Source organism: Aotus nancymaae, unplaced genomic scaffold, assembly GCF_030222135.1.
Source record: "Aotus nancymaae isolate 86718 unplaced genomic scaffold, 86718_ANA_hifiasm-v0.15.2.pri h1tg000036l, whole genome shotgun sequence".
Taxonomy (NCBI): domain Eukaryota; kingdom Metazoa; phylum Chordata; class Mammalia; order Primates; family Aotidae; genus Aotus; species Aotus nancymaae.
The window spans coordinates 52,617,207-52,645,021 of NW_026988450.1; the positions used below are offsets into that span (position 1 = coordinate 52,617,207).

Below are 27,815 nucleotides of genomic sequence, written 5' to 3' on the forward strand. Positions count from 1 at the left end.
ATTGTATTAACACTTTTACTGTTATCATTATTTTATGTTAAAGAAAAGAAATAATTGAGTTTACTTTGTAGTTTATTTAAATGTCCTTTTGACCAAAATACGTATTTTCTCATTTTATTTTCCACACTTAACATAATGGGAAACAGTGACCCCAAATTACCAATGGTAATCAATAATATTTTATCTTTAATGACTTTAAAAAGTTTTGCTTTTTAGTTATATAAAATTTAAAAGACTTCTAAATAATTGAGACAGAGATAAACTTCAGAAGCAATATGTATAATTCATTTAAAATTACATTTTATCTACTTTTGATAGTGTATGATGAAATGGATAAACATTGATACTATGTGTTTTTTTGTCTTTGTATATAAAAGATTTTTTCTTAAACATTTTTCAGTTTTTGAGTTCAGTGTTTAGCTGATTTTGTTTGTAGAAAGAGTTATTTTTTTCCCTGATGTTTGGATATTTGCTTTTATGGAAATTATTTTGTTTATATATCTTAATATAGTCTATTATGTAGCATGCTTTTGCTTGAATTGAATAAAATGTATGGAAAAAATTTCCCCTCTAAAATTTTTTATTTAAAATCTAAAATTTTAGATTCCAGTCAAAATGTAATTTAGACATTTTCAGAATTTTAATTTCACTTAAAAAAACTTTTAAAACTCTTATTTAAGAATGGAATTAATTATTTCTTTTTTGTTTTGTCTTTTCTGTCTTTTCTAACTTGCTTTCGTGGATATTCACTCCAGGAGGACAAAGTGGTTAGAGTTCTTTTTTCTGTCTAATATTAGTTTTTCCTTACTGTTGTTATTGCCAGTTTTAATTTTATAGCTATATTAAATTTATATACTTCTCAGTGTTTTGTTATAGGTATGATGCATGATAATTGCTAAGCATTATGGCATATTTCAGCATGCTATCTATCTGCTTTTACTGAAAAACTTACATTAAATTATTTATACTTTATATATTACAGATGAAAAATTGATAATTTGATTTTTAAAGAGGCTTGCCTTTTTACAATTTAGCATTTTTCTCAAGGAGACCTCGTAGCATTCCTCATTGTGATAAAATTTCTATAATCTTCTGTTACGCTAAAGTCATCATTGTACTGATAGGGTTTTAAACTCTTATCTTTCTGACTTAGTATAAAGATTTAACTGTTGTAATAATGAAGTAATAACACTGAATATGAATATTCAGAAGTATGTATTTGGCAGTTGATATAAGTATTTAATATATTTTATTTTTCTTATATGTTTAGAATTTGGTAAAATGTCTATCTTATTATCTTCATGTTAAATGTTGGATGTGTTTATAATTTAAAAATACTCAGGTGGCTAGAACTAAACTGCAGACTAGGTTTTAATCATCTGCTAGTGTGTGCCCTTAGTGGTTTGATTTGAATTTGGGTCTGCCATGGAGACTGATGACTCCCTGCAAATATAGATAAAAATCCTTTTATCTGATTCTTTAGATGAGTCAGATTTAAACTTGAGGACTTTTCAAGTTTTCCAATTTCAAATTGGCATAAAACTCAAAGAGAATATCATTCAGCTGATAGTTTCTAAGTAGTGCCTTTTTCTTTCTTTCTTTTCTTTTTTTAACCAGTTGGAGCCTTTTTCTTCTCCTCCAAGTCTTTAGTTACTCAGTTGGGGGTGGTGTAGATGGTGACAAATGTTGAATATGGGTTTAGAATAAAATTTCTGAGTAGAAGAAAGGTTGCTGCTAGTTCGTTCTTTTTCTTGCCTTTAAAAAAAAAACCTATAGGAATTCTACTAAACTTTAAATGCAGTTTTGAAGATACATGGGTGAATTAATGTAGACATGTCCCAGACTGTTTGTCATCCTTGATCTGGGACAGGTTCCCTAGAGAACCTATAAGCTATCTACCAGCCCACCTGATTTTCTGACTCACAAGTAGCATAATTCAGGCAATTTATAACCTTTAGAATCTCTGGTGCTAGTTTTGTGTCCAGAGTTAATACAGGATGCATAATGGTCTAATTATTGTTTGTGGTTTCCATAGTGAATTCTGACACCTGTCCCAGAAATGAGACACTTAATGATGATGACTCAGCTTTAGAAATGACTTTTATGCATTGATAAGATTTCAAGATTTAACAGTCTATATTTTAAACTAAAGATTGACTACAAGATAAAAGTATAATTTTGTGTGGATTTGGAACATTGCAAATAAAATTCAACAGGCCTTTTTATAACACTTTTTGTGCATCACTGTTCAATAGAACTTTCATCAGTGATGAAAATGTTTTATATCTTCACTATCCAATTCAGTAAATTCTAGTCACATATAGCTATTGAACACTTGAAAAGTGGCTAGTTGACTAAGAAATGGAATTTTAATTTCTTTAATTTTAATTTAAATAACCACATGTGGCTAATGGTTAAAGTAACCCTAAGTCTAGATAGCAAATTCTATGAGTTTTCAACTTCTAAGGCAGTATACAAGCCCTCGAACTCATACTAGCAATATGGTGTATATTCTAGCAGTGGATGTGAAAGCCATACAGACTCTAAGAAGAGTATACTTGCTAGTGCTAATCATATCTAATGCCAAGGAGGATAATGGGCAAGGGACATCCTCCCAAGGTAGAATCAAGTGATATGAAAGACAGTCATCAAGGGACAATATCTAGATAGCTCAATCAGGGGCAACCAGATAGGCTAACCAATGAAACTAAGCTTTTGTTCATATAGGGATTGCTGTGTTCTATGGACAGTTGTCACTGTTTATTTATTATTGTTCATATTTCTGAGTGAGAGTTCTTATTACAGTTTCTCTGTTTTTTTTTCTCAATCATTGTGTAATTGGGAACAGGTATAATTTGTCTTCTAGTGTATAGGTGAGTGGTTCACAATGATGCACACTGGGCCATGATGAGATTTGTTTTTCCTCAGAGATCCTGGATTTGGAATCAGATTTTATGACTAGATGAAACTTTGGGATTACCTCCTTTAGGGAGAAGGTGAATGTATTACATGTAAAATATACGTATGGAATGTTGAGTAGGTGAAAAAGGAGACTGTTGTCAACTCTGCCCAATGGCTCAACAGACTTTTTGTTTTTTTTGGTGGCGGGAGTCTCACTTGCTTTGTGGCCCTGGCTGGAGTGCTGTGGTGTGATCTCAGCTCACTGCAACCTCCACCTCCTGTGTTCAAGTGATTCTCCTGTCTCAGCCTCCTGAATAGCTGGGATTACAGGTGTCCGCCACCACCATTCTGGGTACTTTTTTTTTTTTTTTTTTAATATTTTTAGAAGAGACAAGTTTCACCGTGTTGGCCTGGCTGATCTCAAATGCCTTGGCCTCTCAAAGTGCTGGGATTACAGGCATGAGCCACTGCACCCCTCCTCCAACAGATTTTTTTTAACTTCCTTCTCTCTTGCAATCTCCACTAGATGGACTGGAAAAATATAAAACATTCTTAGCTTTCCTTGTAACTGGGAATGGCTATGTGACACAGTTCTAGCAAATGAGTTTTAAGAAAGTATTTGAGAGCTTCTGGGAGGTCATGATTTAAAAAAAAGATGTAGCTGGCACAACCTTTTAGTGCAGAAGTAATGCTTTGACTTGACCAGCCATTCGTGATAATGAAGGAAAGGCCAAGAGCACTGGTGTCATTAGTCATGACATTGTTGAGCCACTGAGTTAATGTCATCAGATATTTCCCCAATGTGAGAAAAAATTCCCTTTCCCAAATTTGTTTCTGTCACCAGTAGTCAATATTATTTTGCCTCTTATACCCAAAAACACTCCTAATGGAAACACTAGTAAGATATACAGTGCAGCAGGGAAACCACACAAACATCTAGAGTTGATTTTCTTCAGAAATGCGGAAGTACAATACAGGAAGTGCATATGATCATTGCCCAGTACTCATCTATGTATTTTTGCCTCTATAAATGTTTTAAGAAGTAGGATCATTTAACACATTTTCTCATTTATTACATATAAATAACCCCAGGTTGTTAGTAGTAAATTATTATGAATATGTTGGTCTTCGAGATTAAATTTTTCCTCAGTTATAAATTTATTCTGTTTTACATAGGATCAAAATAAAGAGAATTGAAAAATTTTAAACATAATTTTATGTTTCCTAGACCTTTTGGGATGCATAGAGCAAATAAGTAAACTTACGCTCTATTGTAAATTATTGTCTCACAGGCCAGAATATATATCTAACTGTTTATCTATTAATAAATACTGACATAGGCATGTCTAGTGAGAACAACATGAAATTAAACTTTTGGGACAAAATTAAGCTCATTTCACTTTCTAGAGGCAATATGTCATCTGTTTACAGAAAGACTACTTTAATGTGGGTATTATTCCTTTTTCTCTTTTTACAACAGTTATTAGTTTTTTTAGGATATTAGTATCTCTTGAAACCATATTAGATAAAAATTTCACTTGTTATTAACAGGTCATTAACTTTTATTGTACAAGAATAATGTTACTAATGGTCATTGTTACTGAAATGAAGGATGTGGAAGGGAAGCATACAGTTTCTCTTGGTTTGCACCTGCAGCTATGATATTCAGAGGAAGGTGCTCTGTGTTTTCAGTGTAATCTGATACTTTTTCTAATTTAAGCACATTATACCTTCATAATTTAAGCACCTAGGCCTTCATAACCTATGTAGTCTTCTAGCTGCTCATTGTTATATTCTCATACAGAATTGCAGTTTAGCATACACTTAAAAGTATTTTTCAAATTACATCATTTTTTATTATTCCATTTCATCTGAGCAGTGGCTGTGTGGAGCCTCATTCTAGTAAATACTGACTTAACAGTGGTAGATTCATTTATTTGCATTTGCACTTCTATTTATTAATACAGTAACATGTAAACGACCTTAACAAAATCGTTCTAGAAACTGAATATAACAGTCTGTCACAGCAAATTCTTATAATAAAATCACAAGTTTATATATTACTACTACCATTAGACCTATTGTATTGTAAACCTGACAAAGACCAGCATTCTTACATTGTTTAACTGTGAACTGAGACAAACATCCAGAGTATTTTTGTCAGCAACATAGAAGTATTTTGGACTGTGTTATTTAGACATCATACTATCAATAAGAATATAGGACAAAATGAGTCTAGATGGCTGGAAGAGTTTTGAGTAATTTAAAAGGCAGAGAGAGGCTATTGACTATTTGTTTGAATATATTATACATTCTAAGTTTAGAAAAAAATTCAAAATTTAAAATCCATCTGATTGCATATTTAGAATAAATGCACAAATGAACTTAGAAAATCTGATTTAGGTTTGATATGGTTTGAATTTGTATCCTTGCACAAATCTTACGTTCAGTTGTAATTCCCAATGTTGGAGATGGGCCCTGGTGAGAGGTGATTGGATCATGGGGGTGGATCCTTTATGAATGGTTTAGCACCATCCCTTTGGTGCTGTTCTCCAGATAGAGTTCCTACAAGATCTGATTATTTATAAGTGTGTAAAACCTCCCCACCCCTCTCTTTTGCTCCTGCTCTGGCCATGTAGGATATGCTGGCTTCCCCTTCGCCTTCCACCATAATTGCATATTTCCTGAGACCTCCTTAGAAGCCAAGCAGATGCCAGAATCATGCTTCCTGTACAGCCTGAGAAACTGTAAGCCAATGAAACCTCTTTTCTTAATAAATTCTGCAATCTCAGGTATTTCTTTAAGCAATGTGAGAATGGATGAATACAGGTCTCCTATAAAAACAGATTAAAAATTCACACTATGAAAATTCTGTGAATTAAAATATCCTATAGGGCAATTATAAAAAATGTGTATGACAGCTGAAAATGTTAATAAAGAGCATATGTTGAAGTTTTATAAAATATGATATTAGTAGGAACTGATTTAAAATGACTTTCAGTTTGGCTGTGATAAAGTTCACAGGAAGTTGGAGAGATGACAAAGCATATTTATAATTGCAGTGTAACTAACTTTTTGTGAGTAGGCACAGGTCATACATTTTTATTATACATTTTCCTACTTTTTTACCTTTTAGATAACTTTGCTTTGAGCAGGTTATTTCAATCATGAATACCATTTCATACAATCTATAACTGAAAATGAAATCTATTTTCTTAACCTGCATGGGATTCCCATAACTATAAAATACCATCAGTGAGAGTTTATGAGCTCCTAAAGTGGGAGAAAATGTCAGTGGCTATACAGGGTTGGTGTGTTTGAGAGTTGAGAAGAGAATAAAAAGATAGAGGAGTCAAGGATGACAAGTAACTTTTTGCATTGAATGAGGATATTTGTGTTGAAACCAGTATGTGGAAGATGGAGGAGTCTTTTTAGGGTGGCAGAGGTCGGGGGTGAGGTTAGAGAAGGCAATGATTTTATGAATATACTGAATTTGAAGAGCTTTTGGGAAACTGGGAAGATAAGTTTAAATAATACTATCATTTAACATTTATTGACCAGGTGTGGTGGCTCACACCTATAATCCTAGCACTTTGAGAGGCCAACTTGGGTAGATCACTTGAGGCCAGGAGCTTGAGACTAGCCAACATGGTGAAACTTCATCTCTACTAAAAATATATATTAAAAAAAATAGCCCAACATGATGGCGCACACCTGTAGTCCCAGCTAATTGGGAGGCTGAGGAACAAGAATTGCTTGAACCCAGAAGGCGGAGGTTGCAGTGAGCTGAGATCACGCCACAGCACTCCAGCCTGGGGACAGAGTGAGAGTCTGTCTCAATTAAAAAAAAAAGTCATTTAACCTTATTAAACAATTATTAGTAAAGAGCACTGTAATAGACTTTTGAATGTTTGTCATTTTATTTCATTCTCATGAATACTTCTATGCAACTCAATGTGGAGAAGCCCTAAAAGAGGCTGAGGTGGGATCTAACATGAAATGGTTAAGAACACGAATTCTAATCGCAGAATGCCTGGGTTTAAAGCCAGGCTCTATTATTTTGCTAACTATATTAGGTTACCACTGTAAGCCTCACTTTCCTTATCTCTAAATGGAGATAATAATTAACTGTATATTAACAGTGCCTAATTCATCGGATTGCTGTATTTGATTATTGATTCCTTCCCTGGAACTCTGAGGAACCACTTTCCTAATTGATAATAAGGAAAGTGAAACCCACCACCTTGTTTAAAAATGAACAGGAGAATTTATTATGTTTCAAGAGAAAAGATAAAATAGAGCATTCTTAGTCACTGAGTCCAGTGATGATCTAACACAACAGTCCCCAACCTTTTTGGCACCCAGGACCAGTTTCATGGAAGACAATTTTTCCATGAATCAGGGGTAAGGGGATGATTTCAAGATGATTCAAGAACATCACAGTTATTATGAATTTTATTTCTGTTATTATTACATTATAATATCTAATGAAATAATTATACAATTCATCATAGTATAGAATCAGTGGGAACCCTGAGCCTGTTTTCCTGCAACTAGACGGTTCCATCAGGGGTTGTTGGGAGACAGTGAAAGATCATCAGGCATTAGATTCTGATCAGCAGCATGCAACCTAGATCCCTCCCATGTGCAGTTCACGATAGGGTTTGTGTTCCTATGAGATTCTAATGCTGACGCTGATCTGACAGGAAGCAGAGCTCAGGCGGTAATGTAAGTGATAGGGAGCTGCTGTAAATACAGATGAAGCTTTGTTTACTCGCTCTCCCACTGCTCACCCACTGCTGTGCAGCCCTGTTCCTAACAGGTTATGGACTGGTCCTCCTGATCTGTTAGGGGTATTCCTGATCTCATAGGTTCTGCATAGATTCTTCTGTTAAGATTTGCTGGGTCTTTCCAGGGCCTTGATTTAATCTATCTGACTAGGACAGAGTCAGGAGAGAACTTCTTTTTGGCCAGGCCATTTTTGTATGTAACTGCATGTGATTTCTCATCTCTGGCAGAATAAACTGATTTATTTTCATTTTCCCTCACTCATTTCTCTTCTTTCTGAATTGCAGTCTTAGCTGTCAATGCTCCTGTAACTGAAATGACACTTTTAGTTCCTTTAACTCCTTCCTCTGGGCCTATCCTACCTCTAATTCCTATGTCTCTCTGTAATACAAGTCTTCATTACTCCTATGTTATAGTATATAAAAATATTTATGCTTATTTTAAAGAAGATTATTGTGTATTTGGGTAGGTAATATAAGGGCATGGCACAGAATTCAGAATGTGTAAAAGTATATATAGCAAAAACTAAAACTAAGTCTCTTTCCCATCTCTGGTCCTCAGTTCCTCAATTTCCCAGTTCCACAGTTCTTTACCCCACATAAAAGTTATAATTTTTAAAATATATTCTGAGAGATATTAGGTAGACATAATTTTTACTCAAATGATGTGCATCTTAATTGTATCTCTTACTCGAATACCTTGGAAATTTTTCTATATTGGTACTTATAGAGTTAACATGTTCATCTTAGTGAATTCACCATTATTTTGTATGGATGTGCCACAGTGTATATAGCCAGATTATATCTAATTTTTGGTTATTATGAACAGTACTTCAGTAAATATTTTTGTACCTATGTTACACTGCATATGTGCAGATGTGCCTGTAGGATAAATTCCTTGATGTGAAATTGCAGGGCTTTTCAAATTTGATTATTATGCCAGATTTTTCTCTCCAAAGGTTGTATTAATTTATACCTCCACTAACAGCATGTGGGAGTGCATGTTCCCCGCATCCTACTAACAGCATATCCAACTTTTTAATCTTTACTAGTTTCATTGTGTTTTGTTTTGTTTTGTTGTTTTGTTTTGTTTTGAGATGAAGTATCCCTCTTGTTGCCCAGGATGGAGTGCAGTGGTGCAATCGCGGCTCACTGCAACCTCCACCTCATGAGTTCAAATGATTCTCCTGCCTCAGCCTCCCAAGTAGCTGGGATTACAGGCATGTGCCACCACACCCTGCTAATTTTGTATTTGTAGTAGAGATGGGGTTTCTCCATGTTGGTCAGGCTGGTCTCGAACTCCCGACTTCAGGTGATCCGCCCGCCTCAGCCTCCCAGAGTGCTGAGATTACAAGTGTGAGCCGCTGTACCTGGCCTTCATTGTGATTTTAATTTGCATTTATCTTACTATGAGTGATGTTGAACATTTTTTCTTGTTTACAAACCATTTGTGTTTCATTTTCTTAGTACTGTCTGTTCATGTCTTCAAAAAAGAGCAAAGCTCTACATTGTGTTTAGATTCTGAAATCATCAAAAGTACTTTTATTAATATATACTTCTTATATTGAAGAAGATGCTGTACCAAACACCAGAAGTTTCACTACGTTTTTAGTGTTTGAGATTAAAGGGGCTAGAATAAGGTAAAAAAGGAATTTAAAAAATTTAATGGTTTTATCCTCTTTCCAAAAATTTAATGACAATTTTGCATGTATATTTTTCTACAAGACCATTTAGAAGCAGTTTGATTAGCAAGTTCACTTCAAAGTAATTTATATATAAATTATTAACAAACATAATCTATAAATCATCACTTAGCTGTACAAATTATATTTATAACTTTATGCATGCCATTTAAAAATATTGTTTCAAATATTTTTGAAACAAAACCTTAATAGTATGTACAAACGTAGAAATGAGATTTATATTTTTAAAGATAAAGGCAGATTATGTAGTACACTTGGATGAGATTATATATATATATATATATATATATTTATTGTACTTTAGGTTCTGGGGTACATGCACAGATCATGCAGGATTGTTGCATAGATACCTACATGGCAATGTGGTTTGCTGCCTCCATCCCCCCATCACCTATATCTGGCATTTCTCCCCCCGTTATCCCTCCCCAACGTCCTTACCCCTAGTGTCCCTCCCCTAGTCCCCTGCAGATTTTTTTTCTTGAATACTAAGTGTTAGGAAACAGGGAGGATGAAACTCATGATACAAGTAGGATATAGGAAAATTGAGACATTTGATTTTAGTCTTGTTAGTTCAAATAATGGATCTTTGTAACTAACGAGGAGTTTACTGAAAGTCCAAATGACTGCTTCATAGATTCTCTTTAATCAAAATTTCATTGCCTTTTTTTGTCTTCTAAATCTTATTTTTATTTTATTGATTAATTAAATTAGTTTTTTTTAATTTCAATAGGTTTTTGGGGAACATGTGGTGTTTGGTTACATGGATAAGTTCTTTAGTGGTGATTTCTGATATTTTGGTGCACCCATCACCCGAGCGGTGTACATTGTACCGAATATGTAGTCTTTTCTTTTCATGTACATTCAGAATTTTTATTTTAAAACAAAGAATCAGAGTAACATTAACAATAGAAACTCCATATGGAAATAGTCACAATCTGCTCAGTGAGAAATGGGAAAACAACTTCTCTGCGTTACTGCCAGGAGCCAGAAGTTTATATGAAGTTGGAAGGTCACCTTTACAGCTAAACCCCACTCCATAGCTATGTGCATTTTTATTCAGAGGCTCCACGACCAGAGGGAACAGCGAGAACTGAAAACCAAAATACTGTTATCGGCAAGTGTTTGGCCAAAGGGTCAATATTCCAGATATATAGCTTGTAAAGAATTTTTCCCACTCTGTGGGTTGTCTGTTTATTCTGCTGATTATTTATTTTGCTGTGCGGAAGAAGTTCAGTGAAGTCTATTTTATTTATTTTTGTTTTTGTTGGATTTGCTTTTGGGTTCTTGGTCACGAAGTCTTTGCCTAAGCCAATGTATAGAAGAGGTTTTCTGATGTTATCTTCCAGAATCTTTTTTTTTTTTTTGAGACGGAGTTTCGCTCTTGTTACCCAGGCTGGAGTGCAATGGCGCGATCTCGGCTCACCACAACCTCCGCCTCCTGGGTTCAAGCAATTCTCCTGCCTCAGCCTCCCGAGTAGCTGGGACTACAGGCGCGTGCCACCATGCCCAGCTAATTTTTGTATTTTTAGTAGAGACGGGGTTTCACCTTGTTGACCAGGATGGTCTCGATCTCTTGACCTCATGATCCACCCTCCTCGGCCTCCCAAAGTGCTGGGATTATAGGCGGAGCCACCGCACCCGGCTTATCTTCCAGAATCTTTATGGTTTCAGATCTTAGATTTAAGTCTTGAATACATCCTGAGTTGATTTATATAAGGTAAGAGATGAGGACCCAGTTTCATTCCTCTACATGTGACTTGCCAGTTATCTCAACACCATTTGTTGAATAGGGTATCCTTTCCCCACTTTATGGTTTTGTTTGCTTCATCAAAGATTAGTTAGCTGGCTGTATTTGGCTTTATTTTTTGGTTCTCTATTCTTTGTGCCTATTTTTATACCAGCACCATGCTGTTTGGTGATTATAACCTTATAGTATAGTTTGAAGTCAAGTGATGCCTCCAGATTTGTTCTTTTTGCTTAGTTTGGCTTTGGCTATGTGAGCTCTCTCTCGTTCCACATGAATACTAGAATTGTTTTTTTCTAGCTCTGTGAAGAATGATGATGATATTTTAATGGAAATTAAATTGAATATATAGATTGCTTTTGGCAGTGTGGTCATTTTCACAGTATTGATTCTACCCATTCATAAGGATGGGATGTGTTTCCATTTGTTTGTGTCATCTATTATTTATTTCAGCAGTATTTTGTAGTTTTCCTTGGAGGTCTTTTACCTCCTTTGTTAGGTATATTCCTAAGGTTTTGTTGTTGTTGTTGTTTAGCTAATTGGCAGACAATGACAAAGGGATTGAGTTCTTGATTTGATTCTCTGCTTGATTGCTGTTGGTGTATAGCAGTGCTACTGATTTCTGTACATTGACTTTGTATCCTGAAACTTTACTGAATCCGTGTATCAGATCTAGGAGCTTTTTGAATGAGTCTATAGGGTTTTAAAGTTATTTGATCATGTCATTGGTGAACAATGACAGTTTGACTTCCTCTTTACCTATTTTGAAGCCCTTTATTTCTTTCTCTTGTCTGATTTCTCTGGCTAGGACTTCGAGTACTATGTAGAATAGAAGTGGTGAAAGTGGGCATCCTTGTCTTGTTCCAGTTCTCAGGGGTAATGCATTAAACTTCTCCCCATTCGGTATAATGTTGGCTGTGGTTTTGTCATAGATGGTTTTTATTACTTTAAGCCATGTCCCTTCTATGCTAATTTTGTTGAGGGCTTTATTCCTAAAGCAATGCTGGATTTTGTCAAATGCTTTTTCTGGGTCTATTGAGATGATCATGTGATTTTTGTTTTTAATTCTGTTTATGTAGTGTATTACACTTACTGATTTGCATTTGTTAAGTCCCTATATCCCTGGAATGAAACCCACTTGATCATGGTACATTATCTTTCATATGTGCTGTTGCATTTGGTTAGCTAGTATTTTGTTGAGCATTTTTACATCTGTATTCATCAGGGATATTGGTCTGTAGTTTTCTTTTTTTTTTTTTTTTTTTTTGTTATGTCCTTTCCTGGTTTTGGTATTAGGGTGATACTGGCTTCATAGAATGATTTAGGGAGGATTCCCTCTTTGTCTTTTGGAATAGTTTCAATAGGATTGGTACCAGTTTTTCTTTGAATGTCTGATAGAATTCAGCTGTGAATCTGGTCCTGGACTTTCGTTGTTGTTGTTGGCAGTTTTGTTTTGTTACTGTTTCGATCTCGCTGCTTGTTATTGGTCTGTTCAGAGTTTCTATTTCTTCCTGTTTTAATCTAGGAGAGTTGTATACTTCCAGGAATTTATCCGTCTCCTTCAGGTTTTCCAGTTTGTAAGCATAAAGATGTTCATAGTCTTGAATGGTCTTTCGTATTTTTGTGTTATTGGCTGTAATAGCTCCCATTTTGTTACTAATTGAGCTAATTTGGATCTTCTCTCTTCTTTTCTTGGGTAATATCACTAATAATATATAATTTTTGTTTGTCTTTTTAAGGAACCAGCTTTTTGTTTCATTTAATTTTTACATTATTTATTTGTTTTTAATTTTATTTAGTTTTGCTCTGATCTTGGTTACTTATTTTCTTCTGCTGAGTTTGGGTTTGGTTTGTTCTGTTTCTCTAGCTCCGTGGGGTGTGATCTTTGATTGTCTATTTGTGCTCTTTTAGGCTTTTTGATGTGGGCTTTTAATGCTATGAACTTTCTTCTTAGCACCTCTTTTGCTGTATCCCAGAGCTTTTTCTATAGGTTTGTCACTGTAATCATTCAATTCAAAGAATTTTTAAATTTTCATCTTGATTTCATTGTTGGATCAAAAATCATTCAGGAGCAGATTACTTAATTTCCATGTATTTTCATAGCTTTGAGAGTTCCTGTGAACTTATTTTTGGCTTTTTATTTTCTTTTCAATTCATGGGAATCTCATTTTTGAATGAGATTTTCCATCTCATTCAATTAATGGGAATTCATTTTTGCCTTTTTATTTTCAACTCATGGGAATCTTGTGCAGCCATTGTTGATGTGTGTCCCTTAAGAAGTTTTAAATTTTTCTTCTAAGTGTTTTCCTGGAATATTTGGCCTGGGATTAGCATTCTTGATGATTTCAGGTTTCTGGGTTCATGGACATGCTGCAAATTATAAACCTGTGTTTGAAGTACAGGACAATTTTCTAAATTACTGGGAGAGACTTTTTCCTTAGTCCAGAGTATAAGTGGAGACATACTTTCTTGTGCTTTCTATTGTCGGTAGATGAACTTTTAATAGTTTATCTTTTCATTAAAGGTATTGAGTTTTAAATACCCTGGCTTTGTGCACCATCTTAGATTCAGCTCTTCAGCCTATGTCTTACTTAGGCTTTATTTTTAAATTCTGTGTTGTTCCTCCATAGGTACTAAAATCTAAATCACACAGTGTCAGTTTATAAGCATAATATCCTGGTTTGTAACTCCATCTTCCTTTTTGGCACCTTGGCTTTTCTTTCTTTGTAGCTCAGCTTTTCATTTAATGTAATTTGGTTTTTAGAGCCATAGTAATTGTCAGATTATTTTAATGTGCAATCATGCTGGTTTTAAAGTGAGTCAAACTCAAGTCAAAATTTGAGTTCCTTGAAGCAACCCATGGCAATGAGAATATTTTTAGAGTTTAATATTTATTATATTGAGTTAAGATGGAATTCTACACAACAATAGATAACACAGGTTTTTGACTTTAAAGACCCACGGGGCTACATTTTAAAGAGAAGAATAGTACAACAACAAATTGCTGGTTCCATTTTGTCACTTATATGAACAGACCTAGCCAGTTTACTAGCTTGAACTTCTTGTCTTGAGTCTACTCATTATGAGAAGTAACTTATTCACATTTTTACCCAAGTGAAGGGACACAAAATTATATTCTGGTATTAGTAAAAATATGGCCTTGATTTCTTTTACCCTTACCGTGGACTTTGGTCTAATCCAGTTATGAATTGGCTGGCATGAATTTAAAAAAACTGATTTCTCTTCATAGTTACTCAAGTTTTGCTCAAGTTTAGTTCTCAACTGATTTTAATTTGAGAATTGGATTTTGTGAGGAAACAAAATATTGGTTTGTTTTTGGGAGGAATCTGGGGATTCTTGAAGCATAATATAATGGCCTATAATTGAGTTTTGTCACTAAAAATGACTCCTTTTCTATGAAGAGTTTTTCTTTCTTTTATTTTATACTAGGGTTGATATTTAGGTAGAACAGAATCTTATAGACCTTTGTGAGCAGGAATGAATTGTGAAGTATTGGGCTTGTTTTCCTCAGATCAGCCATCTATTTTATCTGCAGTATCAAGTGAAATTCCAAGAGTGAGAGAATAGAAGACGGGAATAGAAGATGGGTTTAAATATAATCTGTGTATCAATATTTTCTAAATGTATATTCTATGACATGTTTCCTTAGATATGTTGTATGCATTTCAAACTTAATATGCATTCCTCTCAAAGCATTATTGGATGTTTTTTCCTTTAACCAAGAACCTCTAGGCATAATTTTTCCCTTTCTTCTTATTTTTTTATTTTGAGACAGAGTCTCACTCTGCTACCCAGGTTGGAGTGCAGTGGCATGATCTCGGCTCACTGCAACCACTGTCTTCCCGTGTTCAAGCCATTCTCCGGCCTCAGACTCCTAAGTAGCTGAGATTACAGGCACATTCCACCATGCCTGACTAATTTTTTTGTATTTTTTAGTAGAGACAGAGTTTCACCATGTTGGCCAGGCTTGTCTCAAACTCCCCACTTTTGTTGATCCTCCTGCCTCAGCCCCTCAAGGTCTGGGATTACAGGTGTGAGCCACTGTGCCCAGCCTGGAATAACTTCTTAATTTGTCTCTTTGCTTCTTTTCTCCAACATTTTATATATCTACTAGGATAGTCTTTTTCAAAATGCAATCAGTTTGTGTCATTTTGCTTCTTATGTGCTTACTCATGTAACTTCCTATTGGGGCATACAGGGAAGGCAAAATGCAATATGGCTTCTGTCTATCTTTCTAACATCTCATGCCATTCTTCCCCTCAGGTATTTCTGTTCCTGAAGCAACCAAACCCTTTTCTACCTAAAGGCATTTACATATGTTTCTTATACCTGAGATGCACTTCACCAGATTTTTACATGGCAAGATCATTGTCATCTTTGATACCAGTTCTCCTGTCATCATTTTACAGGGTTCTTCTCTAACTACCCTCTGTATGGTGTTACTTCCATCAGCATCACCTACTCTCGTCATATCACTCTGCTTTTTCTTGAAAGCACATTTACATAATTATCATGTTTATATGTTTGTTTACTTGTTGATTGTGTATCTTCTCCACTAGATTATAAGTTCCATGAGAACAAGAACATGTCTGTCTTCTTTAATACTGTGTCTCTAGAAAGTAGCATAAGGCTTGGTACATAGTAATATGTTATGTGTTCAATAATTGTTTATTAATATATAAATAATTCAGTGATTGAATGAAATAGATATTTCCTGATATTGCTAATTTTATTTCTTGCCCTCTATTTCTTTTATTTCCAAAATGAGCAGATGAAATAAGAAAGAAGACATAAAATGAGATCATTATTTTACTAAGTTATTTTATAACACTTTATATACCCCAAATTGAAGTGGAAAGATTTATAATTTCAGTCGCTTTAACTTAAACTTCAATATTATTTAAAATTTAAAAAACTGTGTCAGGCATATCACTGGAACTTAGCTAACACTGGCTGCAGCAGAGTTGGTGATTTTTTTCTCTGTTTACGTTAGCTTTCTAACTTTTGATCCAGTCATTTGAAATTAAGAGAACATAGAAAATAAAAATGAATACTTCAATTAGACATTGTGACAATTCTCTTTATCATGCATTACCTGCTCCTCAGTGTGCATCCAAGGGATTACTTTTTCCTCTTAAGAAAAAGAAAAGTCTCTAGGAGCAAAAAATAGCACTTAAGTCTAATCAAGTGCTCACTGGCTAGTCGATTTCTTTGTATCACAGACTAAGTCTTTAAGTGTCATCATTGTATATCTTGAGGTCTGTTTCACTTTTGAGGGTCATTCTTATATTGGTTGGTGGAAGTAGATTAAGATGCACATTTATAAATATGAATTTTTTCCTAGGCCCAGAGAGAATATCTAACCTTTGTACTTTAATTTAGAGTGGATGGGAAATGATTGGTTTAGATAAGTATTGTTTTATGCCAACATACGGAGTTAAAATTCTGTTAGTGTTCAGTGATATGTAGCTTTTCATCTGTTGTTAGAATAGTCACTAGTATTAAGATTGTGGGGCAGTGAAGAAAAAGGAGGGGGAGAATATACATTGTTAACATGCCAAGTGGGAACTTGAAATGTATTTTCCCACAGAAACAATTTTATAAGTGGTGATTAAATAGAATATTAGTGGGTATTACTGCATAAACCATGCTGACTTAACCTTGATACCTGCTGACTTTTTGGCAGTCAGGTGGTAGAGAAGGGAAGAAATGCCTCAGTAGCCAACGCCTGGCTTATAGGGCTTCTTGTAGAGGATGACAATTTATGAATTTGCACAGAAAATATTTTACACTTTAGTTCAATGAAAGGTGGTTATGGATTGGGGAATTTACCTAGTCTGGGGTTGGGGGATGAATGGAGGAGGCTGAATGTTACAAGCAGTAGCTGAGATTGCAGTTCAGACATTGATCTTGAAATATGTTTACTTTGAACCCTTAATTTAATTTTGAAAAACTTGTTACTTCCTCACATATTTTTAAGATGACATTTAACATTTTCATTGTATGTTTAAGTGGTTGCAAAGGAATAAAAATTCTAGCATATTATCAATACTGACCTTTTACAGTGAAACTGTCATAGCCTCTTTAAAAATGTATCCGGTAGAATATAAATGGCATAGCAGTTTGATAAATTAGCCTTAAAAATGAAACAAACACATGAACAAACCATTTTTTAACAATTTAAAGTTTTCTTTCCATGTTTTTTATTGAATTTTTATTTACATTTGACCTTCTCCACAGCAGTTTATCCACATGTAATATATATTTTGCTAGAATTTTTTAAAGATAACCTTTTTAGGCTGGGCACAGTGGCTCACGCCTATAATCCCAGCACTTTGGGAGGCCGAGGAGGGTAGATCACGAGGTTGAGAGATCGAGACCATCCTGGTCAACATGGTGAAACCCCATCTTTACTAAAAATAGAAAAATTAGCTGGGCATGGTGACGCACGCCTGTAGTCCCAACTCTGAGGCAGGAGAATTGCTTGAACCCAGGAGGCAGAGGTTGTGGTGAGCCAAGATCGCGCCATTGCACTCCAGCCTGGGTAACAGGAGTGAAACTCTGTCTCAAAAAAAAAAAAAAAAAGATAACCTTTTTATATTTTTTCAACAAAACATGTATAAAAGTTGAAATGAAACATTTTAAGAATTTCAGTTACTGTAAATCTTAAAGTTTTGAAAAATTTCTATTGGATTGAACTTAATTATAATAATTATTAATACACAATTGATTAAAATGAATGCACATTTTGCTTACAAATTATTAAATATAAGATGTAAAATTTTACTGGAAATTCATTTCTTAATGAGACAAAGGGACTGGTTTTCTTTCAAAATTGTTCATAAATCCATGGATAAATATTACTTATTACAGACCCAGATAGAATTCAGCATCAATTGTATTTCTGTTTTCTTCATTTTTATAGATGCAAATGCTGAGGAAATTTGTTCACATTAATGACTAGATGTGAATAGATGGAGTTTGGTTAGAACAATTCACTCAATTCTTTGAACTCTTTCCAAGTTATGTGAGCAAAATTATAGTAATCTATCATTACAAATTATTTTCAATTATATATCAGCTGACTATTAATTTAGGTTTTTCCTCAACTTGTTGAAAGCAAAGAATTGAAAACACCAGGCTTGCAAAATAATTTGCTACCCAGTTGGTGATTCATTCAGTCTGTTTCTGGGAGTTATACCAAAAAAGCTGTACCAAGACTTACCAAATGACTATTTAAACTTAACTACCCTTTCACTTAGAGGCACCTAGTTTAAGCCAATATACTAAAAAGGATTTGGAAAATGCTAATTTCAGTGTCCCTGCCAACTACAATTAATATTGATAAAGTTATTTTGCCTTTACACATGCTTTAAGTTATTTTTATAAGTATCTTAGAACTGTATATTTAGCTTTCAGCTTATAGAAAATTTGAAACATATGAGCTAATTGCCAAAGCCAGTCCTGTTGTCAAATCCATCACTACATGAAACTTTCTGTCAGAGAAAGTCTCACTTTACTTTGCAATTTGAATAAGTATGTTAATACAAATCATCTGATAATGCGATTGCGTAATGTGACAAAAAGCTATGTATCAGTGCACCATTTACTTACTCACTACTTGAGAAAATTTAATATTATATGTATTAATGCTGTATCAATAATAGTTCCCATGTTAATGGTAGCCTCTGACCAATCAGCACTCAACTTTTTAAGAACAGTTTCTTTATGAATATGAGTGTTTTCAATGTAGGCTTTAAAGTATAGGTATTATCCATTAGGCTATTATGATTATCCACTGAGTCAACTCCATTCTTGAGATAGATATAAAGATTCTGAAGATTTTTATTTATTTAGCCAACTAAAACCAAAACAACCCAAATGTGAATATTCACAGTTTGGAATTCTCTTCACTAGTGAATTTCTGGGCAACTCTCTTGTATTATAACAACCCAGTGGGTTAGAAAGAAACGCACTGTGCTCTGAGTTCCAAATTAAGAGTCCTTTATTAATGAGCTGGCGACCAAGAGTCAGCCCGCCCTCAAAATCTCTCAGCCACAAGGAAGGGCCTTGATTTCCCTTTATACCTTGATTTAGGTAGGGGAGGGGGAGCCTAGCTGAAGTGGAATTTTACAGAAGCAGAACAGGCAAGTTAGCTAGTAACTGGGGGCGGTGGGGGGAGGAGGTTCCCAGGATTGTTGGTTGCTAAGGGTATTTCTAAACAAATCACCAAGGGGGGTTCAAAGAGAGTTATGCACAATAGCAGGTGTGCTTGCCAAGCAGGATATAGTTACATTGGTTATATGATAGGATAAACACGGTGTCAGCGTGGCCCAGTTATGCACCCAAAGGGGCTGTGGTAGGCAGGGGGAAGCTAGGTTGGAGTTTGCAGCTAAGATGGAGTCAGTGATGCTAGCCCAGGGTAGGTTATTACATTATATGCCATCATTACACCAGATATGTTATTTTCATTATGATTGCAAATGACTGGAACCAGATATACCTAATGAGTCTGTAAGTAATACCTTCTGTCTACCATTACTTTTGCCACACTCTGAACAATGCCTCCTGCAGCTTTATAAACTCTACAAAGTATAGTGATATCTGTAAGAGTTTAATACAATTATGCTGATGGACTTATCAGACAACATCTTTTTGGCTTTTCACTTTTGGAGCAAATACAATAACCCTTTTAGCCATATAAGATTTCCGAGCTTGAGTAGTCAGCAATATTTTATAAAAGCTTTCCAAAGCCAGTCTTAATTAACTGCTTGTAAGTTTCTAATACTCTCTGTTTTCTTATAATGTGAATAGTTTTCTTTAGGGTTTAAATGTTTTGCAAATAAACGATGCTTCAAGAGAGACGATTTCATACTGTTTTCTTTGAAAACGACGTCTCAAGATCAGAATCTCTCAGGGACTCTCGGGAGCAGTGCATTCTTTCATAATTAGGAGTCACTTTCCCAGGAGGATTATATGTCTGAGGACATTATCATGCATGTACTCAGACCTTTCTTCTTAATACTTTATGAATTCTAACAAATTTCAAGTTATTAAATAGCAGTAGTTTATTATAAGATAGCATACCATGAACAAGCTTTTTAAGGTCTGATCTATGTTATTAGCAATTAAGATATTTTTATAAAGAATGTCAGTTAAAAATAATAATCTCAATTTCTCCTTACTCTCAAATTATATTTTCCAGTATTAGTGCAAATAGAATTAAGTTCTTTTTATGCCCTCTTCCAAAATTTGTTTTATAAGGACCTTGTTTTAGTTATGGGAATATAACTGACATCACTAATATTCTCTGGACACAGAAAAAACTCTGCACCTTTAATAAGCAAGTACTTTTGCTAGCTGTTGACACAACTCCATTTATATCAATATCTAATCTACAAATGTATTCTATATTCGATGTATATAACAGGAATCAGCCACATATTTCTGTCTTTTCGTGTTATTTACCAATTTGTCTACAATGAATAATTTAGAGATCTATTGAGAAACTAAGTTAAAAAATTATGATGACGGTAGAATTATTGCCAGATAAAATAGTTTATGTACAGTTTCTGTTTCATCGAGTTAATAGTGTCTGATTTGAAAATGTTCTTTAAAAATTGATAATTCTGGATTATTAGGATGAAAAAACCCACATCATCGTTTACCCAGCTATCAAGATCATTTACACATGACATAATTGAGTTGAAGTTACTTTTTTGTCGTCTTCTATAAATAAGTAGCATCTATATTTCTTTATTACTTGTCTTATGATTTTATTAATGTCTCAGATTCTTTTGTTTACATTTATATTGTAAACATTTATTACTTTATACTCAAAGGAAGTATTTGAAAAAATGTGGTTTTATTTGGTCAGATACTAAGCAAATTTAAAGGGAATGAATCTAAAGCAAATGATTCCTGAACATAACAATAGCATCCTGTACCTCTATGCCTGGGTTGATTCTGAGAAGTTCTCATCATGGCCAAGCTTTGCCCCTAGAAATATCTACTCTTTAATTGGCATCTATTGACTTTCTTCTCTTTCGTATTTCACTTCTATACTCTGACTATACTTTTTAGGATTGTAATTCAAATAAACTTTGCATCCAAATGTTGGGCTTAGGTTCTATTTGCTTGTGGAAAAGTCTGAAATAATACAAAAGCCATCTGTGCCTAATATTTTCTGTAGAAGAGGTACATTAAAACATTTTTTTTAGTTGATATATGTATATAGTAAAATTAACTATTTTAAAGTATACAAGTTAGTGGTTTTTAGTACATTAACAGTGTCGTGCAATCATCAGGATGTCCAATTCCAGAACATTTCATCACCACCTTCCCAAAATCCCCTGTACCCATTAGTAGTGACTTCCTTACTTCCCTATACCCCTGCAACCACGAATCTACTTTCTTTTTCTATGGATGTATCTATACTGGACATTTCATATAAATGGATTTTTATGTTTCCTTTTGTGTCTGATTTTTTTCATTTAGCATTATGCTTTTAGGGCTCATCTGTGTTGTAGTAAGAATTAGTACTTTGTTCCTTTTTATGGCTGAATTATATTCTGTATGGATATACTACATTTTGTTTATTCATTCATCAATTGAAAGACATTTTTGTTGTTTATGCTTTTTGGCTATTGTGAATAATGCTGCTGTGCACATTCATTTGCAAGTTGTGTAAACATTAATTTTCAGTTATCTTGGATATTACCTATGAGTGGAATTTCTGGTTTATATAGTAATTCTGTGTTTAAGTTTTTCAGGAACTACCAAGTTGTTTTTCATAGTGACTATATCATTTTACATTCCTACCAACAAGGTACAGGAGTTACAGTATCCTCACATCTTTACCAACACTTATTTTCTGTACTTTTTAAAAAATGATATATATTTCAGTAGGTATGAAGTGGTATCTGATTATGGCTTTTGATTTGCATTTTCCAGTTATTAATGACACTGAGCATTACTTCTTGTGCTTCTTGGCCATTTGGATATGTTTCGTGGAGGAGTATTCAAGCCTTTTGCCCATTTAAAATTGGGTTGTTTGTCTTTTTATTGTTGGGTTGTAAGAGTTCTTTATATATTTTGGATGCTAGACCCTTATCAGATATGTAATTTACAAATATTTTTTCTTATTCTATGGGTTTTCTTTTCATTTTCTTGAAAATGTTCTTTGATGCCTAAACATTTTTTTTTTTAAATAAAGTCCAATTTATCTATTTTTTCTTTGGTTGGTTGTTCTTTTGGCACAATAACTAAAGAACTGTTGCCTAAAACAAGGTCATGAAGACTTACTCCTATTTTTCCTTTAAGAATTATATAGTTTTAGTTCTTACATTGAATACTTTGGTCCATTTTGAGTTAATTTTTGTATATGATATGAGTTAGGGGTCCAACTTCATTGTGTTGCATGTGGATATCAAGTTGTTCCATTGCCATTTGTTGAAAAGACTATTCCCATTGAATGATCTTGGCTCCCTTGTTGAAAATCAGTTGACCATAGATGTATGGGTTTATTTCTGAACTATCAATTCTATTCCATTGATCTGTATGTCTATCCTTATGCCAATATCTCACTGTCATCATAACTGTGGGTTTGTAGTAAGTTTGAAATCAGGAAAACTGAATTGTATAAGAGGTCTCTGATCACCATAAATATCCCATTATTTCCTATTGGTATATTTTAAAAACTAGCTGTATTTATTTTATTCTATTTTATTTTCACTTTTATCTTTAAGTTCAGGGGTACATGTGCAGGTTTGTTACATAGGTAAACTTGTGTCATGGGGGTTCGTTGTGGAGATTATTTTTCATCACCCATGTATTAAGCCCAGTATCCATTAGTTGTTTTCCTGATTCTCTCCCTCTTCCCACCCACCAACCTCTGAAAGGCCCCAGTGTATGTTGTTCTGCTCTATGTGTCCATGTGTTCTCATCATTTCGTTCCCACTTGTAAGTGAGAACATTTGGTATTTGGTTTTCTGTATCTGGGTTAGTTTGCTAAGGATAATGGCCTGCAGCTCCATCTATGTCTCTGCAAAGAATATTATCTTGTTTGTTTCTATAGCTGCCTATTATTCAATGGAGTATATGTACCACATTTTTTTTATTCAGTCTATCATTGATGGGCATTTAGGTTGATTCCATGTCTTAATTGTTGTGAATAGTGCTTCATTGAACATGTGTCCATGTGTCTTTATAACAGAATGATTTATATTCCGTTGGGTATATACCCAGTAATGGGATTGCTAGGGTGAATAGTATTTCTGACTATAGGACTTCGAGGAATCACCACACTATCTTCTACGTTGGTTGAACTAATTTACACTCCCATCAGCAGTGTATTTTCTCTAGAATCAAAAACTAGTTATATTTGAAGTCTTTGTCTGAAATGTAATTGTATGTTGTTAAGAGTATTATACATAGAAGTGACTGTTTATTCAGAATAAATAAATGTGTCCCCTTCCCAATAAAGGACCTAGTAAGGTTCTAAAATCAGTTGGGATGAATCAAAAGCATACCTCAGTTGAACAAATCTGGAAACTTCTAAGATAAGCAATACAGATTATATTTTCATTAAAATATTTAATAAATTTTAATGCACATAAAATAATCTTAAATATTTTGTTTCTGCATTTTGAATTTTATTAAAGATATTTTTATTAGAAATATATATTTTAGGGCTGGGCACAGTCAGTGGCTCATGCCTATAATCCCAGCACTTTGGGAGGCCGAGATGGGCAGATAACGAAGTCAGGAGTTCGAGACCAGCCTGACCAACATGGCGAAACCCCGTCTCTACTAAAAATACAAAAATTAGGCATGGTGGCGTGTGCCTAAAATCCCAGCTACCCAGGAGGCTGAGGCAGAAAAGTTGCTTGAACCTGGGAGGCAGAGGTTGCAGTGAGCTGAGATTGCGCCATTGCACTCCAGCCTGGGCCACAGAGTGAGACTCCGTCTCAAAAAAAAAAAAGAAAAAAAAAAAAAGAAATACATATTTTACAATAATACTTGCATTTCGAAACTTCCTAAGTGTTCTTTTTTTTCTTAAAGACAATTTCATGAAAGCACATAGTATTTAGATTGTAGAAATTTTCTAAGCAAACATATCTTAAAGACAGTAATGTATAACTGTTATATACCTATAGTTAATATATTAATTCACTAATTCTTTGAACACATTTTGGTGTTTTTTTAGGAACTTGGGAGATTGTAGTGAACTAAAACAGACAAACATTTCTTACCTTCTAGAGAATATATTCTAATTAGGAGGTACAGACAACAAATGAGATAAATAGTATTAGAAGTTGTAAGTGACTTTGAGAAAGTGAAAATGAATGTATTTTTAATTTGTGTGGCCATAAAAAGTGATAGTTGAGCTTGAAAGGGATGAGGGAGTTAATGTTGCATATATTTAGAGGAAAGGCAGTCTAGACTGACATAATAGTAAGTACAGTATGGTACAAATAATAAGGCCTTAGGGTGGAAACATGCTTGAAATGTTGGAAGAAGAGTGATGAATCCAGTGTGTGGCTAGGGCAGAGCAAGTGAGCATGGAACAGAGAAGTAAAGAATGGTAAGAGACAGGTTTGGGAAGTGAGATTGTAGATAACTTTTTGGGTCATTATAAGGACTTTGACATTTATTTGGAGCAAAACAGGGAATATTAATATGTTCTGGGCCGGGTGCAGTGGCTTACGCCTGTAATCCCAGCACTTTGGGAGGCCGAGACCGATGGATCATGAGGTCAGGAGTTCAAGACCAGCCTGGCCAAGATGGTGAAACCCTGTCTCTACTAAAAATACAAAAATTAGTTGGGCATGGTGGCGGGCACCTGTAATCCCAGCTACTTGGGAGGCTGAGGCAGAGAATTGCTTGAACCCAGGAGGCAGAGATTGCAGTGAGCTAAGATCACACCACTACACTCTAGCCTATGTGACAGTGTGAGATTCCATCTCAAAATAAATAAATAAAATGTTCTGACCAAAAAAGAAAAAAAAGACATGATCTTACTCACATTTTAACACATTTTAAAAGGCTTACTTTGATAGTTTTGATGAGATAGATTAGTGGAGGTATGAAAAGAATGGAAGCTGGAAGATTAGATATGAGGAAATAATGTATGTGAGAGATATGTGATGACTTAGGGTAAGGTAATTGTGGTGGAGGTAATGAGATGTCATCTCTGTAGATATATCTTACAAATGGGATAAAAGAGATTTTCTGATGGAATATATATAGGATATGAGAGAAAAATATTACTCCAAGATTTTTGGCCTGAGACAAACTGGAAGAATGATAAATTGCCATTAGCTGCCATGGATAAGACTGCAGATGGAGCAATTTCAGAGTGAAGATCTGAAATTCACTCTTGGACTTGTTAAATTTGAGATAAATCAAAATACAAGTATACTGAAGCTTAGATATAAGTAAGGCTGTGGTTTTCATTTTGTATAGTGGTAGTGTTGTGATACAGTTTATCTTAGAATAGTAAATCTTCCTTGGGTGGGCCATGCTGGACTTGCCTTACATTTGGAGTGGGTCAGATGACTATATCTGATTAGTGATGCTATTGGTTTTTAGCAGTACAGGAGAAAGAAGCACACTTTGCAAAGGAAAGTTCATATATTAGTTCATGGCTTCTGGAAATTTATTTGCAAGAAATCATGGAAGATTTCAAATAGTTTTGTTTGTTAACCTTAAGGTTTTCAAGAATTAGCTGGGTATGCTGGCTCATGCTTATAATCCCAGTACTTTGGGAGGCTGAAGCAGGTAGATTCCTTGAGTCTAGGAGTTTAAGACCAGCCTGGGAAACATGGTGAAGCCCTGTCTCTACAAAAAAAAAAAAAAAAAAAAAAAAAAAGTAGCTGGATGTGGTGGTGTGTGCCTGTAGTCCCAGCTACTTGAGAGGCTGACATGGGAGAATCTCTTGAACCTGGTAAGTTGAGGCTGCAGAGAGCTGAGATCAATCACACCACTGCACTTCAGCCTGAGCAACAGAGTGAGACCCTGTCTTATACATACATACATAACAGTGAGAATCTGAGAAACAGGTGAATGAAGCTTTATACCCTCAGCTTTTTTTCTCTGAATTAACATTTCTTCTTTAAAATTTTCTTCTCCCCAAGAGTGTTCTGGTGATTTCCATATCACCAAATTTCATTGGTATTTCAACATCATTGGCTGTAGTTTACATCTTTATTCTCTTCAATTTGTATAAAGCATTGTCTTCTTTACCATCTGTTAATCTTTATATAATTATGTCTGGTCCTTTGTCTTTTATAATGTATCCTCTTTAGAAATTTCCATGTTCCTATCACCTTTTTAAGTGAAACCTTCTATGTTAATATGCTTTCTATTTTTATTTTCTTTTGAGACAAGGTTTCACTCTTGTTGCCCAAGCTAAAGAGCAATAGTGCCATCTTGGCTCACCACAACCTCTGCCTCCTGGGTTCAAGTGATTCTCCTGCTTCAGCCTCCTGAGTAGCTGGGATTACAGGCATGTGCCACCATGCCCGGCTGATTTTATATTTTTAGAAGAGACAGGTTTCTCCACGTTGGTCAGGCTGGTCTTGAACTCCTGACCTCAGGTGATCTGCCCGCCTTAGCCTCCCAAAGTGCTGGGATTACAGGCGTGAACCACTGTGCCTAGCCATATGCTCTCTATTTTAAGAAAAACTAAACTCACTTTCTCTTCTTTTTTTTTTTTTATTTTTTGAGATGGAGTCTTGCTCTGTTACCCAGACTGGAGTGCAGAGGTACAATCTTGGCTCACTGCAACCTCCACCTCCCAGGTTCAAGCAATTCTCTGCCTCAGCCTCCCGAATAGCCTGGATTACAGGCATGTGCCACCATGTCTGGCTAATTTTGTATTTTTAGAAGAGACAGGGTTTCTCCATGTTGGTTAGGCTGGTCTCGAACTCCTGACCTCAGATGATCCACCTGCTTTGGCCTCCCAAAGTGCTGGGATTACAGGTGTGAGCCACCATGACTGGCCATATGCTTTCTATTTTAAGAAAAACTAAACTCACTTTCCCTTCTTTTTTTTCAATTTTTTATTTTTTGAGATGGAGTCTTACTCTGTTGCCCAGGCTGGAGTACAGTGGCACAATCTCAGCCCACTGCAACCTCCGCCTCCCAGGTTCAAGCAGTTCTCTGCCTCAGCCTCCCGAGTAGCTGGGATTACAGGCGCCCACCACCATGCCTGACTAATTTTTGCATTTTTAGTAGAGATGGGGTTTCATCATCTTGGCCAGGCTGATATTGAACTCCTGACCTTGTGATCCACCCACCTTGGCTTCCCAAAGTGTTAGGATTACAGGTGTGAGCCACTGCACCTGGCCTTCCCTTCATTTTTTTAAATCATAATTTTACTTTAATATTTTTTAATTTTTAATTTTTTGAGTATGTAGTAGGTGTATATATTTATGGGGTACATGAGGTGCTTTGATAGAGGCATGTAATGTGAAATAAGCTGTAGTAGTCCATTTTCATGCTACTATGAAGAAATATCTGAGACTGGGTGTATTAGTCTGTTTTCACGCTGCTAATGAAGACATACCTGAGACTGGGCAATTTACAAAAGAAAGAGGTTAATTGGACTGACAGCTCCATGTGGCTGGGGAGGCTTCACAATCGTGGCAGAAGGTG

General features: G+C 35.0%; 1 protein-coding gene across 33 annotated transcripts in view; it reads left to right on the forward strand.

Moving 5' to 3' along the window:
* The window catches only part of RIMS2 (regulating synaptic membrane exocytosis 2), a 698,117-nt gene that overhangs the window by 178,214 nt on the left and 492,088 nt on the right, over positions 1-27,815 (forward strand). For 19 of the 33 annotated variants that reach the window (XM_064384488.1, XM_064384526.1, XM_064384505.1 and 16 more), the window contains one exon: positions 756-767. The exons of the other annotated variants lie outside the window; for them this stretch is intronic. In XM_064384488.1, the coding sequence (XP_064240558.1) occupies positions 756-767 (12 nt within the window). The remainder of the gene's footprint in view (positions 1-755; positions 768-27,815) is intronic. 33 annotated transcript variants of the gene reach the window in all.